The sequence below is a fragment of the Symphalangus syndactylus genome, chromosome 7 (assembly GCF_028878055.3).
Source record: "Symphalangus syndactylus isolate Jambi chromosome 7, NHGRI_mSymSyn1-v2.1_pri, whole genome shotgun sequence".
In the NCBI taxonomy this organism is placed as follows: domain Eukaryota; kingdom Metazoa; phylum Chordata; class Mammalia; order Primates; family Hylobatidae; genus Symphalangus; species Symphalangus syndactylus.
Window position 1 is genome coordinate 14,446,259 of NC_072429.2, and position 15,327 is coordinate 14,461,585.

The 15,327-nt window shown below is 44.6% G+C and overlaps 1 protein-coding gene across 3 annotated transcripts in view; it reads left to right on the top strand.

The window, feature by feature from the left end:
- Positions 1 to 260: 260 nt before the first annotated feature.
- The window catches only part of UBTD2 (ubiquitin domain containing 2), a 77,345-nt gene continuing 62,278 nt past the window's right edge, over positions 261 to 15,327 (top strand). Inside the window, exon 1 of one of the 3 annotated variants that reach the window (XM_055285243.2) lies at positions 261 to 353. Coding sequence is in view for 1 of the 3 variants with exons in the window: in XM_055285239.2 (XP_055141214.1) it covers positions 715 to 784 (70 nt within the window). In the remaining 2 variants the exon portion in view is untranslated. Of the gene's footprint in view, positions 354 to 412; positions 519 to 560; positions 785 to 15,327 lie in introns of those variants that run through there. The other 2 variants (XM_055285242.2, XM_055285239.2) reach the window with 2 other exon arrangements.

Consider the following 15,327-nt stretch of genomic DNA (forward strand, 5'->3'; position numbering starts at 1 on the left):
GCCGACGGCCGAGTAGCCAGGAACTCGATTTCGCCCCTTCCCACTCCTCTTTTCTCACTTTTGTTCGGCTTTTCCTGCTTTCCCTCCCTTCTCCCCTCTCCTTTCTTCTTCCCGTCCTCCCTCTCTCCTCCTCCCCTCGCCTCCGGTCCTCCCCCCACCTAGCCCCCTGCGTCCCCTCCCCCGCCTCACCCTCGCCCGGCTCCGCTCGCAGCCCCGCCCGCAGCCAATCAGAGCGCGGCCTCCGGTGGCCCCGCCCTCCTCCGGCGATTCCAGGCGGGCCGGGCCGAGCCCAGGCCGTGGGTACGGAGGGCGGCGCCGTGGGGCGGGGGCCGATGGGTCCTGGCGGACGCGAGGTGCCGGCGCGGGGCTCGCCTGGACGCGGGTGTGCGGGGCTGTGAGGGGGCGAGGCGGACGCTGCGGCCCGCCCGGGATGGGCCAGCCCTGGCCTGGCGGGGCTGAGCCGAAGGCGAGGGCGGCGCGCGGGCCAGGCCTGCCGGGCGGGCAGCCCGGGGGCTGAGGTAGAAGTGGGCGCGGAGGAAGGGGCCGAGCCAAGGCGGTGGGTGGAGCGGCGAGGGGGGCGGAGGCTGGGCCGCGGCGGGCGAGCGGAGCGGCGCGCCTGTCCGGAGCTCGGCGGTGGCGCCGGAGGAGGCTGCGGCGGCGGCGGCGGGCCCGGACGAGCGTCCGGAGGTGGCGGACGAGGCGCCGGGGGCCCCCATGGGCGGGTGTGTGGGCGCCCAGCACGACTCCTCGGGCAGCCTCAACGAGAACTCGGAGGGCACTGGAGGTAGGTGAGCGCCAGGGGGCAGCCTCGGCCCCCCATTGTTCCCGGCCAGGCCCGGCCACCTGTCCCGACCCCCGCGGGCCGCGCCGGGCCCCCGCGCCCCTTTGTCATCCCCTCTTCCACGTCATTCCCCGCGCTCCGCTTCCGGCTGCCTTGCCAGCCGCGGGGGTCGCCCTTTCCCGCCCCAGCCCCGAAGAAAAGTCCTCAGAGCGCCAGGGACGTAGCCCTCGGCCTCGCCGATCGCCCCGCTCGGCTCGGGGAAGTCGGGCCCGAAGCTGCCCTTCTGGCCACCTCACTCCTTCCTCAGCCCGTTTAATTATTGAGGAACAGGATGGCGGCGCCGGGGTTGCAGAAAAGCGAATTGATGGCGGGGGGAGGGAGCTTGATGCGTTCCCTCCGACGGGCCCCGCCACATCTTTCCGCACCCTTCCTTGTTCATTGGAGTTGGCTGGTCTCAGCTTTCCAGAGTTTCAGATGACAGCTGCCCGGGTTGGTTCCAAATTGGCCATTTAAACCTGCGAGTTTCTGGAGCTCGGCTGGAGGAGTTTCCAGTGGCCGCAGGCATTGTATTAAGGAGGGGTGGGGAAACGGTCTTCCCGGGTAAAACGTGGCTCCTTGCTAGAGCTTGGGGGTGTTAGGCCGGTGTGCTGTCGGGGTGGGCTAATCAAATTCCCATCTGTCTTACGTGGAAGGAAAATATGTAGGATAAAAGTACAAATGCAGTTGGACTCTGACTTACCTCAGTAAGATCAGTACTTTGAAAGTTTTCTAACACGAGAACGCACTTCTACTTTATAGTAAAAGCGTGCTGAGGATAGGTATTTTAATTCAATCAGTAGTAGTTGTAGTATGGCAGTATAATAATAAAATTAGTTCTATCTTTAAGTTTGGTTACGTCCATTCTGTAGAATATTTTAGTTATAAACAGCCTGTAGGCAAAGATGACAGCGTTGGTTTGATTTTTGACCTAATGTTAGCTGCCGTAAATTGTGCATGTTTGTAAATTTTTAAATTGTTTGGGTATGGGAGGGTTTACAATTTTTTCTTAGCATACTAACATTTAGACCAGTTGCTTGCCCTGTCACTTAAGCTCTCTTCACAAACTATGTACACCTAAGTTTTTTGGCTGATGGATGTCCTGAATTCCATGATGGTTAACCATGCCACTTTATTAAAATCTGTGGGTATCCTGTATGACTAAATCCTGGGTAAGTGACTTGAGAACTCAGTGAAAGTTGTCTTGAAAAAGTCCATGAAAATGCTACTTTATAGTGTATTTTATGTCGTAGGATTATTACTGGCATATTGAGATCCTCAGTGACAACAAAGCAGGAAGATAAAAAGTGCACGATTTAAAACAGCCTTGGGTTAAGGTGAAATTGGGGGATCAAAATGAATCTTCCTCTAATTGTGTTGATCATTAATGGTTCTGAAATATATTAGTATTTGTTATAGCTAATGTTTAGTTTTAATTAAATTTTTTTCACACTCATTTTAATATTCTCATAAGCATTTTGCTCTTCTCCGTAATGCATGTGGATTAATTTATTTAAGCCTTTTGATAGTGTGACTTATGACCAGACAGGCACTATTAATATGGGCTTTAAAAAGCGTGAAATCTTAGCTTTGGGTAATTTATTACCGGTGGTATCCAGTTAGATAGCTATAGTATCAGTTTCTTTGAGGACTGAGTTCTCTGGACCATAAGCTGTGCTGTACATGAAGTTTAGAAAAAGGAACATCAACCACCAAACGTCTTTATTTTCTTTTGGAGAGAGGGCATGGGCCCTGATGTAACTGGTGTTGGGGAAGAGGCTCTTGGACTAAAAGGATTATTTCTGGAATTTGATTATGGACGCTTTTATTCTCCATTATTGTCATGATAATTAAGAGTTAATTGTGGTTTAGTGAAATTAACTCAGGTGTGTTGCAGGTTAACATATAAAAAAAATTATTGCTTGTTAAATAGATTGTTGGGAAGGGAAAGACTTTTTCCTAAGGATGTTGGCACAGATCCCTAGCTTTTCAAACATACTGTGGTAGTGAGTTAGGTTTGGGGGGTGTGTAGAGGGCTTGGTTTGGTTTCTCGAGACAAGTTCTTGCTTTATAAAGCCCAAGCTGGAGTGCAGGGCCACGATCACAGCTCACTGCAGCCTTGACCTCCCAGGTACAAGTGATCCTTCTACCTCAGCCTCCCAAGTAACTGGGACCACGAGGTGCATGCCACCACACCCGGCTAATTTTTAAAAAATTTTTAGTAGAGGCGAGTTTTGCCGTGTTTTTAATCTGAATGTATTGGGTTATGAAAATTATTTTATCGACATGGAGTCTTCACATGCTTCTTATAATGGATTTAAACTTTTCATGACAGATTTAATTACATTCACCAACCAGGCAGGGTGGCTCATGTCTGTAATCCCAGCACTTTGGGATGATGAGGCGAGAGGATTGCTTGAGCCCAGGAGTTGGAGACCAGCCCAGGCAACATAGTGAGACTCTGTCTTTAGAAAAATAAACAAAATAATTATATTCACAGTGTTGTGCAAACATCACCATTTTAGAATAGCTTGACCCTTTCTAAGTATCAGCCAGCCTTAGTAAGTAAGAAAAAGATTTTTAAAAAATCTTTTGACCATTTGAAATACCATACTTTACTTTTTCCCTGTGAATCCATCTCTTATGTATGCAAGTAATTATGTGTATATCAATAAAAGCTTCCTTATTAGGTGTATTACTTCTTTGAAGGAATTTGGGAGATTTTTATAAGAGACTGTAGAATATGGAAGTGGCTTAATTCACATTATAAGCTTTGCATTATCTATTGTTTTGGAATTAATTGTTGTATTTTCCTCTGGCATATACCTTGCCTAGAATTTAGTTCTTGAGCTCCAGCTACTTAGGCTTTTTTCAAATAAAAAAAACTTTTATTTTTATATTTTGTTATTGAGCTAGTGTCTTGCTCTGTCACCCAGGCTGAAGTACTGTGGCATGATCATAGATTACTGCAGCCTTGAACTCTTGGGCTCAGGCAGTCCTCTGGCCTCAGCCACATGAGTAGTTAGGCTGCTTTTTTTTTTTTTCTTTGAGATGGAGTCTTGCTCTGTCGCCCAGGCTGCAGTACAGTGGCACGATCTCTGCTCACTGCAGCCTCTGCCTCCCAGGTTCAAGAGATTCTCCTACCTTAGCCTCCGGAGTAGCTGGGATTACAGGTGCCCACCAACACGCCCAGCTAATTTTTTTGTATTTTTAGTAGAGACGGGGTTTCACCATGTTGGCCTGGCTGGTCTTGAACTCCTGACCTTTAAGTAATCTGCCCGCCTCTGCTTCCCAAAGTGTTGGGATTACAGGTGTGAGCCACTGTGCCCAGCCTACTTTTTTTTTTAATGCCTACTTTTAATCAAGACAGGTATGTCATAGAAGTTATGTAAGATTATTTAACAGTTGTAAGCTTCCATGCTCCTAGAATTTCCCATTGTTTTGACTTTTTTTTTTTTTTTGAGACATTGTTTCGCTCTTGTTGCCCAGGCTGGAGTGCAATGGTGCGATCTCGGCTCACTGCAACCTCCACCCTCCCAGGTTCAAGCAGTTCTCTTGCCTCAGCCTCCAAAGTAGCTGGCATTACCGGCGTGCGCCACCATGCCTGGCTAATTTCATATTTTTAGTGGAGATGGGGTTTCACCATGTTGGTCAGGCTGGTCTTGAACTCCTGACCTCACGTGAGCCACGTCGCCCAGCCTGTTTGGACATTTTCAGATATTCTGTATGGTTCTCCACCGTATTATAATGACATTGTGATGCTGGAGTTGGCACTTAGGACCTCTAGACAAGCCTTTAGCCATGACATTTGCTAAGGAATTAAATCCTTGATGATTTTTTAAAATAAATACGTGGGCAGAAAACCCAATAAAATTGTATTAACTGAAGACAACCAACAAGCTTTTCTTTCTTCACCTCTTTAATGAAAGTATAGTGATATACAAAGTAACTTCTCACTTTCTGAGTGTGTCATTTATTTTCTGCATTCAGTGATATCCTAAGAGAACTGACCGTGGTGGTCACAAGTTTCCAGGTTTACAGAGAATAACTGAATGCTAGACATTCATTCCTTTAGTCTCTATTCCAGAATGTCTTGAACATCATGGAGTTCTTTCAGATATCCATTTATAGCAGCCTTACAGACACCTACTCAGTGAGTAACAATGGTTTTTGAATAGCATCTACCATTTATCCAGTATTTATTATGTAACAGGTCCTAACAACCCTATGAGGTGGATAGTATCTCTGTTTCATAGATAAAGATTGAAGCCCAGAGCAGTTATTAGGTTAGTGCAAAAATAGTTTTGTTCCTTGCCATTACTTTTTTTTTTTTTTTTTTTTTTCTGAGACGGAGTCTCGCTCTGTCACCCAGGCTGGAGTGCAGTGGCGCGATCTCGGCTCACTGCAAGCTCCTCCTCCCGGGTTCACGCCATTCTCCTGCCTCAGCCTCCCGAGTAGCTGGGACTACAGGCGCCCGCCACTGCGCCTGGCTAATTTTTTGTATTTTTTTTTTTTACTAGAGACGGGGTTTCACCGTGTTAGCCAGGATGGTCTCGATCTCCTGACCTCATGATCCGCCCGTCTTGGCCTCCCAAAGTGCTGGGATTACAAGCGTGAGCCACCGCGCCCGGCCATCTTGCCATTACTTTTAATGGCAAAAACCGCAGTTACTTTTGCACCAACCTTTAATAACTTGCTCATCATCACATAGCTTATAACTGGCAGTCAGAGCTTAAACCCAGGGCTGTTATAAAGAATGCTAGTTTTCTGTTTTTTCGTAGTTTACTTTTTTTAAATTGTGGCAAAATTGGCCAGGCCCAGTGGCTTACGCCTGTAATCCCACCACATTGGGAGGCCAAGGCAGGTAGATCACTTGAGGTCAGGAGTTCAAGACCAGCCTGGCCAACATGGAGAAACCCCATCTCTACTGAAAATAACAAAAATTAGCCGGGTGTGGTGGCGAGTGCCTGTAATCCCAGCTACTCAGGAGGCTGAGGCAGGAGAATCGCTTGAACATAGGGAGACAGAGGTTGCAGTGAGCCAGGATCACACCATTGCACTCCAGCCTGGGTGACAGAGCAAGACTCGGTCTCAAAATAAATAAAAATAAAATTGTGGCAAAACATATAACAGAATTACCATCTCAACCATTTTTAAATGTATAATTCAGTGGCATTGATTATATTCACAATGTTATATGGTCCTATACTTAGAATCATAAAATATTTGCCCTTTTGTTTGTGGTTTATTTAATTACCATAATGTCTCCCGTGTTCATCCTATTGTAGCATGTATTTGTACTCTATCCTTTTTATGGCTAAATAATATTCCATTGTATGTATATACCGCTTTTTTTTCCCCCTGAGGCAGAGTCTCGCTCTGTCGCCCAGGCTAGAATGCAATGGCGCGATCTCAGCTCACTGCAACCTCCACCTCCCAGGTTCAAGCGATTCTCCTGCCTCAGCCTTCCGAGTAGCTGGGATTATAGGTATGCACCACCACACCTGGCTAATTGTTTTTTTTGTATTTTTAGTAGAGACAGGGTTTCACCATGTTGGCCAGGCTGGTCTCGAACTCCTGCCCATGTATATATCACTTTTTTTTTTATCCATTCATCTGTTGGACATTTGGGCTGCTTCCACATTTTGATGTGAATGATGCAGCTCTGAACTTTGTTGTACAAGTATCTGTTTTCAGTCTCCGTTTCCAGTTCTTTCAGCTGGATAGGAGTGGAATTAATGGGTCATATGGTAATTCTATGTTTACCTTTTTGAGAAACTACCAGATTATTTTCTACCACTTATTCTTACCAGCAGTGTATGATGGTTCCAGTTTCTCTGTATTTTCACCATCACTTGTTATATTCCATTTTTTAAATTACAGCAATTCTAAAGTAGTATCTCTTAGTTTGATTTGCATTTTCCTGATGAGTAGTGGTGTTGAGCGCCTCTTTTCGTGTCCATTTATATATCTTCCCTGGAGAAATATTTATTTATGCCCTTTGCTTACTTTTGAGTTGTTTGGCTTTTTTTTTCCTTTTTTTTTAAGAGTTTTATATATTCTGGATATTGAACCCTTGTCAAATATATGATATGCAGATATTTTCCCCCATTCTGTGAGTTGTCTTTTCATTCTCTTGATGGTGTCCTTTCATGTACAAAGGTTTTTTATTGTTGTTGTTGTTTTTTTAATAGAATCTCGCCCTGTTGCCCATGGTGGAGTGCAGTGGCGTAATCATGGCCTACTGCAGCATCAACCTCCTGGGCTTAGCCAGTCTTCCTGGTTCAGCCTCCTGAGTAACTGGGACCACAGGTGTGCACCACCACAGCCAGCTAATTTTTAAATTTTTGTAGAGACGGGGTCTTTCTGTGTTGTTGAGGCTGGTCTCAAACTCTCGGGATTAAGTGATCCTCCCTCTTTGACCTCCCAAAATGCTGGGATTACAGACGTGAGCCACCATGCATCATCTAAAGTTTGTAATTTTAATGATGTCCGATTTATCTATTTTTTTCTTCTGTTGCTTGTGCTTCTAGTTTCAGTTTTAAATATAAAGTAACTTTTCACTGATGTATACAGAATAGATTTATAGCCAATAATTTGCAAATCTCACAGCTAACATTTGCTTTCTCAACAAGAAGTGGAAAACTTTTATTTCCTCTGTCTGATCTGATGAAAGGTTATTAGCAGTGAAGTGGTTTATAAAAGTTGACAATTCAGTTAACAGGGTAGCTAAAAAAGAAAAAAAATTGACAAAAGTAATTCATAACTGTACTTCGTCTTCTTTTTGTTCTCTTCTTTTTTTTTTTTTTTTTTTTTGAGACAGTCTGCTCTGTCACCCAGGCTGGAGTACAGTGGCATGATCTCAGCTGACTGCAATCTCCGCCTACCAGGTTGAAGCAATTCTCCTGCCTCAGCCTCCCAGGTAGCTGGGATTACAGGTGCGCACCTCCACACCGGCTAATTTTTGTATGTTTAGTAGAGACGAGGTTTCATTGTGTTGGCCAGACTGGTGTCGAACTCCTGAGCTCAAGTGATCCCCTGCCTCAGCCTCCCAAAGTGCTGGAATTACAGTTGTGAGCCACTGTGCCCGGCCATTTTGTTTCCTTTTTTTGTCTTCTTCCTTCCCTCCCTCCCCTCCCTTCTCTCCCCCTTTCCCTTTCTTCCCTCTTTCCCTCCCTCCCTTTCTTTGTCTCTGCACCCCAATAATGAACCTTAAAAATGAAAGCATCTGTTCTAAGAGAACATAATGCAACTGGCCCACATGTACGGGATCAGAAGGCGTGGGGGACTGATCTTCGCCCCAGTTGATTCTCCAGCTCAGTTTGTAAACTGATAGTACATGAGTCACATCCAGTCAACAAACATGCTTTATTTGGCCTGTATGATGTTTTTAAAAACATACCAGATAGAAGAATGGTTATGAAGTAAAGCTTGGAAGTGGTTGTAAACAATACATTCATGGGGTAATCGTTGGTAAAGTGGCTGCTTTGGCTTGAGCAGTGTGTGTGTGAGAGAAAATGATGGAGAAACTGGACAGGTATTGAGTAGGATGTTACTGTGGACTCTTGAGGAGAAGAGCTTATCATCTGATGAAAAGAGTGTACTGACTGCTAAATGTCATTCACTAAATATTAGTTGAACCACTATTATGTACTAGTTACTGGGATTACAACAGAGGGGAAAAAAATCTCTGCCCTCAAAGGAATTTACAGTCTAGTACTTTGCTGCTTAGAAAGTTTTGTCTCTGGACCAGCAATATTGGCATCACTTTGGGAGCATGTTAGAAATTCAGAGCCTCAGACCTACAGAATCTGCATTTTCACAAGATTCTCAAGTGATTTCCTATGTACATTAATGTTTGAGAGGCACTGGTATAGGATTGCCTAAAGTAGGAAGAGACTAGGATGAGGAACCCATCAGGGAAAAAAGTGGCATGAGTTGGTGATTTATTGGATGTAGGGATACAGAAGAGAAAAAGAGAAGTAAAATAATACCATGTTTATGAACCCGAGTGACCAGGAATATTGAGGTAGCTTGGCAGGTTTTGGGGAAGAAGAAAGATATCTGGGAAAAGCCCTGGTTTAGCATTCAGTGTATGTTAAGGTATATGTGACAGAAGAATGTCTAAGTGGAGTCACCATGTAGTGTGGTATGGAAATTTAGATAGGGAACTCCTAGATGCTTAGGGCTACAATTGTGGATTTTGGGATCAGCTGGGGTGAGTTGACTGAAGGTGTAAAAGTGAGTGACTGCTAATAAGTAAGTGAAAGAGGAGGAAAATACTAAGAATTGAGTCATGAGGGCCGGGCGCGGTGGCTCACGCTTGTAATCTCAGCACTTTGGGAGGCCGAGGCGGGCGGATCACGAGGTCAGGAGATCGAGACCACGGTGAAACCCCGTCTCTACTAAAAAAAAAAAATACAAAAAATTAGCCGGGCGCGGTGGCGGGCGCCTGTAGTCCCAGCTACTCGGAGGCTGAGGCAGGAGAATGGCGTGAACCCGGGAGACGGAGCTTGCAGTGAGCCGAGATTGCGCCACTGCACTCCAGCCCGGGCGACAGAGCGAGACTCTGTCTCAAAAAAAAAAAAAAAAAAAAGAATTGAGTCATGAGAGTTTCATAAAGGGTGAAGCAATAAGAAAATCACCTCTAATCAGGCCTGACACATAGTAAGTAGGTACTTAGTATACTGAATTTTGTTGAATTGGGAAACGGAAGCAGGTCTCTGCTTGTGAAACTAATCTGGTTGTATTTAGAACGGATCATTCTTGTAATTTCAGAAAATAATTTGGTTCAGTAACTTGGTTCTAGCTGTGGTGTGATACCGTTTGGCTGTGTTCCCACCCAAATCTCATCCTGAATTGTAGTTTTCATAATCTCCACGTGTCATGGGAGAGACCCAGTGGGAGGTAATTGAATCATGGGGGCGGTTACCTCCATGCTGTTCTTGTGATAGTGAGTGAATTCTCACAAGATTTGTGGTTTTATAAGGGGCTTTCCCCGCTTTTGCTCGGCACTTCTTCCTCCTGCCATGTGAACCAAGGATGTGTTTGTTGCCCCTTCCACCATGATTGTAAGTTTCCTGAGGCCTCCCAGCCCTGCGGAACTGTGAGTCAATTAAACTTCTTTATAAATTACCCAGTCTCGGGCAGTTCTTTTTTTTTTGAGACGGAGTCTTAGCTCTGTTGCCCAGGCTGGAGTGCAGTGGTGCGAACTTGGCTCATGGCAAACTCCGCCTGCTGGGTTCACACCATTCTCCTGCCTCAGCCTCCCAAGTAGCTGGGACTACAGGTGCCCGCCACCACGCCAGGCTAATTTTTTGTATTTTTAGTAGAGACGGGGTTTCACCGTGTTAGGATGGTCTTGATTTCCTGACCTCATGATCTGCCCACCTCGGCCTCCCAAAGTTCTGGGATTACAGGCATGAGCCACTGCACCTGGCCTCAGGCAGTTCTTTATAGTAGCATGAGAACGGACTAATACGTGGTGTTTGCAGAAATTCTAGCTGTAGTTTGTTATATCCTAAAACAAGGTAGACTTTTTAGGTATACAATTCCAGAATATACCAGTAGCCTTTTTGAGGTTGGTGTGGTTCAGGACAAACACATTCTCTATAAGACTTTCTTCACCAAGAATGTCGAGTGTACTTCTTTCTTATATATTTTCAGTGTCCATTATGTTCTACACATCATCTAACTGGTTTATTGAATTTTCTTATGCTTCTATTCTTTGGTTTGTGCCAATAGTAAAGAGTAAAACAGCCAGTTGCAGTGGCTCACACCTGTAATCCCAGCACTTTGGGAGGCTGAGGCGGGTGGATCATGAGGTCAGGAGATCAAGACCATCCTGGCCAACATGGTGAAAGCCTGTCTCTACTAAAAATACAAAAATTAGCTGGGCGTGGTGGCACATGCGTGTAGTCCTAGCTACTTGGGAGGCTGAGGCAGGAGAATCGCTTGAACCTGGGAGGTGGAGGTTGCAGTGAGCTGAGATTGTGCCACTAAACTCCAAGCCTGGTGACACAGCGAGACTCCATCTCAAAAAAAAAAAAAAAGAAAAAAAGTAAAGCAAAATTGAGCATGAGGAGGACTGAAGATTTAGTCTCCTTGTATCCCTAGTGTGACAGTGGAGGTAAAAATCCTTCATATTTTATGGGTCAGTGAGCTCCGGGACTTTATGAGAGAGGTGCCTAAAATTTCGTACCACTTTGGCAAGAGACTTTTAGGGCATTTACTTGATACAAAGCAGAAGGCAGTAAATTTTACTAGGAGGAGTGGAGTTGTAGGGAGGGGACCAAAAGGAAAATGGGCAGCAAGAAGATATAGGTTGAAAATACAGTGGTACTCTGGGTAGGCAGGTCTGGCAGGTATGAGAACTTAATATATAGGTCAAGGAAGCTACAGTCGGAAAATATTGGATATGGGGAGAGCTGAATCCTCTTTGGGAAAAGTTTTAGCACTAGAGTTTACATTAAAAACTGACATGGGCCATTGTAGCTGCTTCCTGATCATCTACCTTCCATTGGGCTAGTCCCACTCCATTTTCAATTTTCTATCAGTAAAGGATTGGAATTTATGTTGGAAGGCTTTTTTTTTTTTTTTTTTTTGAGACGGAGTCTCGCTCTGTCGCCCAGGCTGGAGTGCAGTGGCACAATCTCGGCTCACTGCTGCAACTTCTGCCTCCCAGGTTCAAGCGATTCTCCTGCCTCAGCCTCTGAAATAGCTGGGATTACAGGCGCCCGCCGCCACACCTGGCTAATTTTTGTATTTTTAGTAGAGACGAGGTTTCACCACGTTGGCCAGGCTGGTGTCGAAGTCCTAACCCCAGGTGATCCGCCCGCCTTGGCTTCCCAAAGTGCTGGGATTATGGATGTGAGCCACCATGCCCAGCCAGAAGGCATTTTTAAAGAAGAATCTTGCAGTGGACATTATGTGAGGATTTTTCCATCTCTAATTTAAATTTATTTAGGAATCAGTTATTAGTGCTGTATTTTATGGACAGAAGCTTTAATCCATTAGACATGATAGCAATTTTTATTCTTCTGACTTTTGATAGCCCTAGTCTATAATGCCTCTTCTTTGGACAGATTTTTTTTTTTTTTTTTTTTGAGACGGAGAGATGGAGGCCCGCTGTCTCGCCCAGGCTGGAGTGCAAGTGGCACGATCTGAGCTCACTGAAACCTCTGTCTCCTGGGTTCAAGCGATTCTCCTGCCTCAGCCTCCCGAGTAGCTGGGACTACAGGTGTGCGACTACGCCCAGCTAATTTTTGTATTTTTAATAGAGACGGAGTTTCACCATGTTGGTCAGGATGGTCTCAATCTCTTGACCTTGTGGTCTGCCTAGCTCGGCCTCCCAAAGTTCTGGGATTACAGGCGTGAGCCACCGCGCCTGGCCTCTTTGAAGAGATTTTAATAGATGGGTTTTATTTTTAAATCTGGCTGATTTTATTACTGTATGTGCAAAGCTTTGGCAGTACCTTGTTAGTACCACTTTACCCAGGTGAGTCCTCTAATGAGAATGATTATTGAGTATTAAATCGCTAGTAACAAAATTTTGCCTTTACATTGATGAATTAATTATATCTCTTGTGGCTTTTGACTAAAACACATTCTTATCTTGTTGCAGGAATACATTAGGTTTATTTAGTTTAAGCAACATGATCAAATTAACCAGACATGATCAATTTGCTGATTTAATGATTCTCATTTTTTCCTTACTGCAGACCACCTGAGTGGTTATCTTCATTTGGGGGGCCACTGCACCTGCTTCTCCCCGTGCCTCTCATCCCTCGCATCTTTCTGCTTCTGCTTATCTGGCAGTACTAGGCTGCCAGCAAGCTTTTCTTGAGTCACTGGTAGTTCAAGGACCATAGGCTGAGACTTTACTAATGCATATGTACTTAAAGATGCATGTGTGTTGGCCAAGAACAGTCAGCATGTATTTGTCTTGCATCAGCTAGTTTGACATGCCATCAGCAAGAATCAAGTTTGGTTTTTAATATATCTGTATGTTGAGCTGAGCAGTTAAATACTGCTGAGTGTACATTGGGTGTTGTGATGCCATATTTTTGCATGTTTGCAGTGAAACTTAGAAGTTTCCATTATTGCTCTGTTTTCTGAAGTGGAATTTCTGTTGAAGTTAGACATCTAAGAAAAATGAAATATTTACATGTGAAAATCATTCTAAATGAATTTTATTTGAGTGTGAGGTCATAGTTATATTTACATTTGCTCAAAGCTTGACTAAGTAATGAATTAGTGACTTTTGGGCTTTTCTCGTTGAGTTCTTATCCTCACAGTAAAACCTTTAAGTTTTTTTTTGCATTTATTATAGTGGGCTTTTAGGTATAAGCAAGGTGAGACTATTTCTTTGCATTGGTTCAGATTGTTTCCATGCTTATGGTCTATGTGACAGTATCAAAGGAGTGGAGTAACAAATAGTTCAGTTCATTTAATTATGAATCTGCCTTCAACTTAGGACAACCACTTTATTTCCTGAGTTAAGATGCTTCTTCCTGAAACTTTAAAAGATAGCCTCCATTATTCCAACTCCCAGCACTTGACGCTAGCTGTAATTAGAGATACAAATAAGGCCTGCTGTATGATATTAAGTACCTTATGGCCTACTAGAGGAATCATACATTTAAGTAGAACTTAGGTAAAATTTAAAAAGTCTCTAGAGCAATGAATATTATGTAAGTTCAAGGAGGAGTGGGGAGCAGGGTCAGAAAGAGTCACTGAAACAGTGATACAAGAAGTTGGTCTTTTTTTTTTTTTTTTTCAAGGTGGAGTCTAGCTCTGTCGCCCAGGCTGGAGTGCAGTGGTGCGATCTCGGCTCACTGCAAGATCTGCCTCCTGGGGTCACGCCATTCTCCTGCCTCAGCCTCCTGAGTAGCTGGGACTACAGGCGCCTGCCACCACTCCCGGCTAATTTTTTTATTTTTAGTAGAGATGGAGTTTCACTGTGTTAGCCAGGATGGTCTTGATCTCCTGACCTCGTGATCTGCCTGCCTCGGCCTCCCAAAATGCTGGGATTACAGGCGTGAGCCACTGCGCCCAGCCCAAGAAGTTGGTCTTAAAAGAGGATTAGGGGCCGGGCGCGGTGGCTCACGCTTGTAATCCCAGCACTTTGGGAGGCCGAGGCGGGCGGATCACGAGGTCAGGAGATCGAGACCACGGTGAAACCCCGTCTCTACTAAAAATACAAAAAATTAGCCGGGCGCGGTGGCGGGCGCCTGTAGTCCCAGCTACTCGGAGAGGCTGAGGCAGGAGAATGGCGTGAACCCGGGAGGCGGAGCTTGCAGTGAGCCGAGATTGCGCCACTGCACTCTAGCCTGGGCGACAGAGCGAGACTCCGTCTCAAAAAAAAAAAAAAAAGAGGATTAGATGACGAAAAGGCAGAGAAGGGCATCATTCTGTATGTAGAGGAAATTACTTGTACTGAGATATGAAAAAACATAGCATTTAGGGGGATTGCTAAGAAGCTTGTAGAGGAGATAGGTGAAATGTGAAGTTATTAAGATATGTTATTAGATTTGGGAAGGCAGGATTGCCATAAGTAGACCAAGTTGTGAGACTATATTATAGGTGATATTAGTTAAGTGGCTTAAAATTTTTGTTTTTTGTGCTTCTAACAGACTAATTCCCATGTAATGCTGCATTTTGCAAGGTTATTTTATATAAAATTCTAATATACTAGGTTATTATAGTCTAACAGATTTTTATTCTGTTACAGTTTTAATGCTACAGGTTGGACATCCCTAATCCAAAATTAGAGGATTTCAGGTTTTCAGATTAGGGATACTCACTTAGTATGTGTGCCGCAAGTATTCAAATCTGAAAAACTCTAAAATTCTAGGCTGGGCGCCGTGGCTCACGCCTGTAATCCCAGCACTTTGGGAAGCCGAGGTAGGCAGATCACGAGGTCAGGAGATTGAGACCATCCTGGCCAACATGATGAAACCCCATCTTTTACTAAAATAAAAAAATTAGCCTGGCGTGGTGGTGGGTGCCTGTAGTCCCAGCTACTCGGGAGGCTGAGGCGGGGGAATTGCTTGAATCCAGGAGGCAGAGGTTGAAGAGCCGAGATCGCTCCATTGCACTCCAGCCTGGGCAACAAGAGCGAAACTCTACCTCAAAAAAAAAAAAAAAAAAAAAAAACTAAAATTCTAAATACTTCTCTAGTTTCAGAACTTTTGAATAAGAGCTACTCAGTCTGTATTATCACAGATTAAGCATAAGAAATGTATTTAAATTAAAAATTAGGCAGGCTAGGTGATGGCTGTGTCTGTAGTCCCAGCTACTGGTGAGACTGAGGTGGGAGGATCTGTTTGAGTCTCTGAGTTCAAGGCTACAGTGAGCCATGATTGTGCAGTGGCTCTTTTTTATTTTTATTTTTTAATTGAGACAGTCTTGCTCTGTCGCCCAGGCTGGAGTGCAATGACGTGATCTCTGCTCACTGCAACATCTGCCTCCTGGGTTCAAGCAATTCTCCTGCCTCAGCCTCCCGAGTA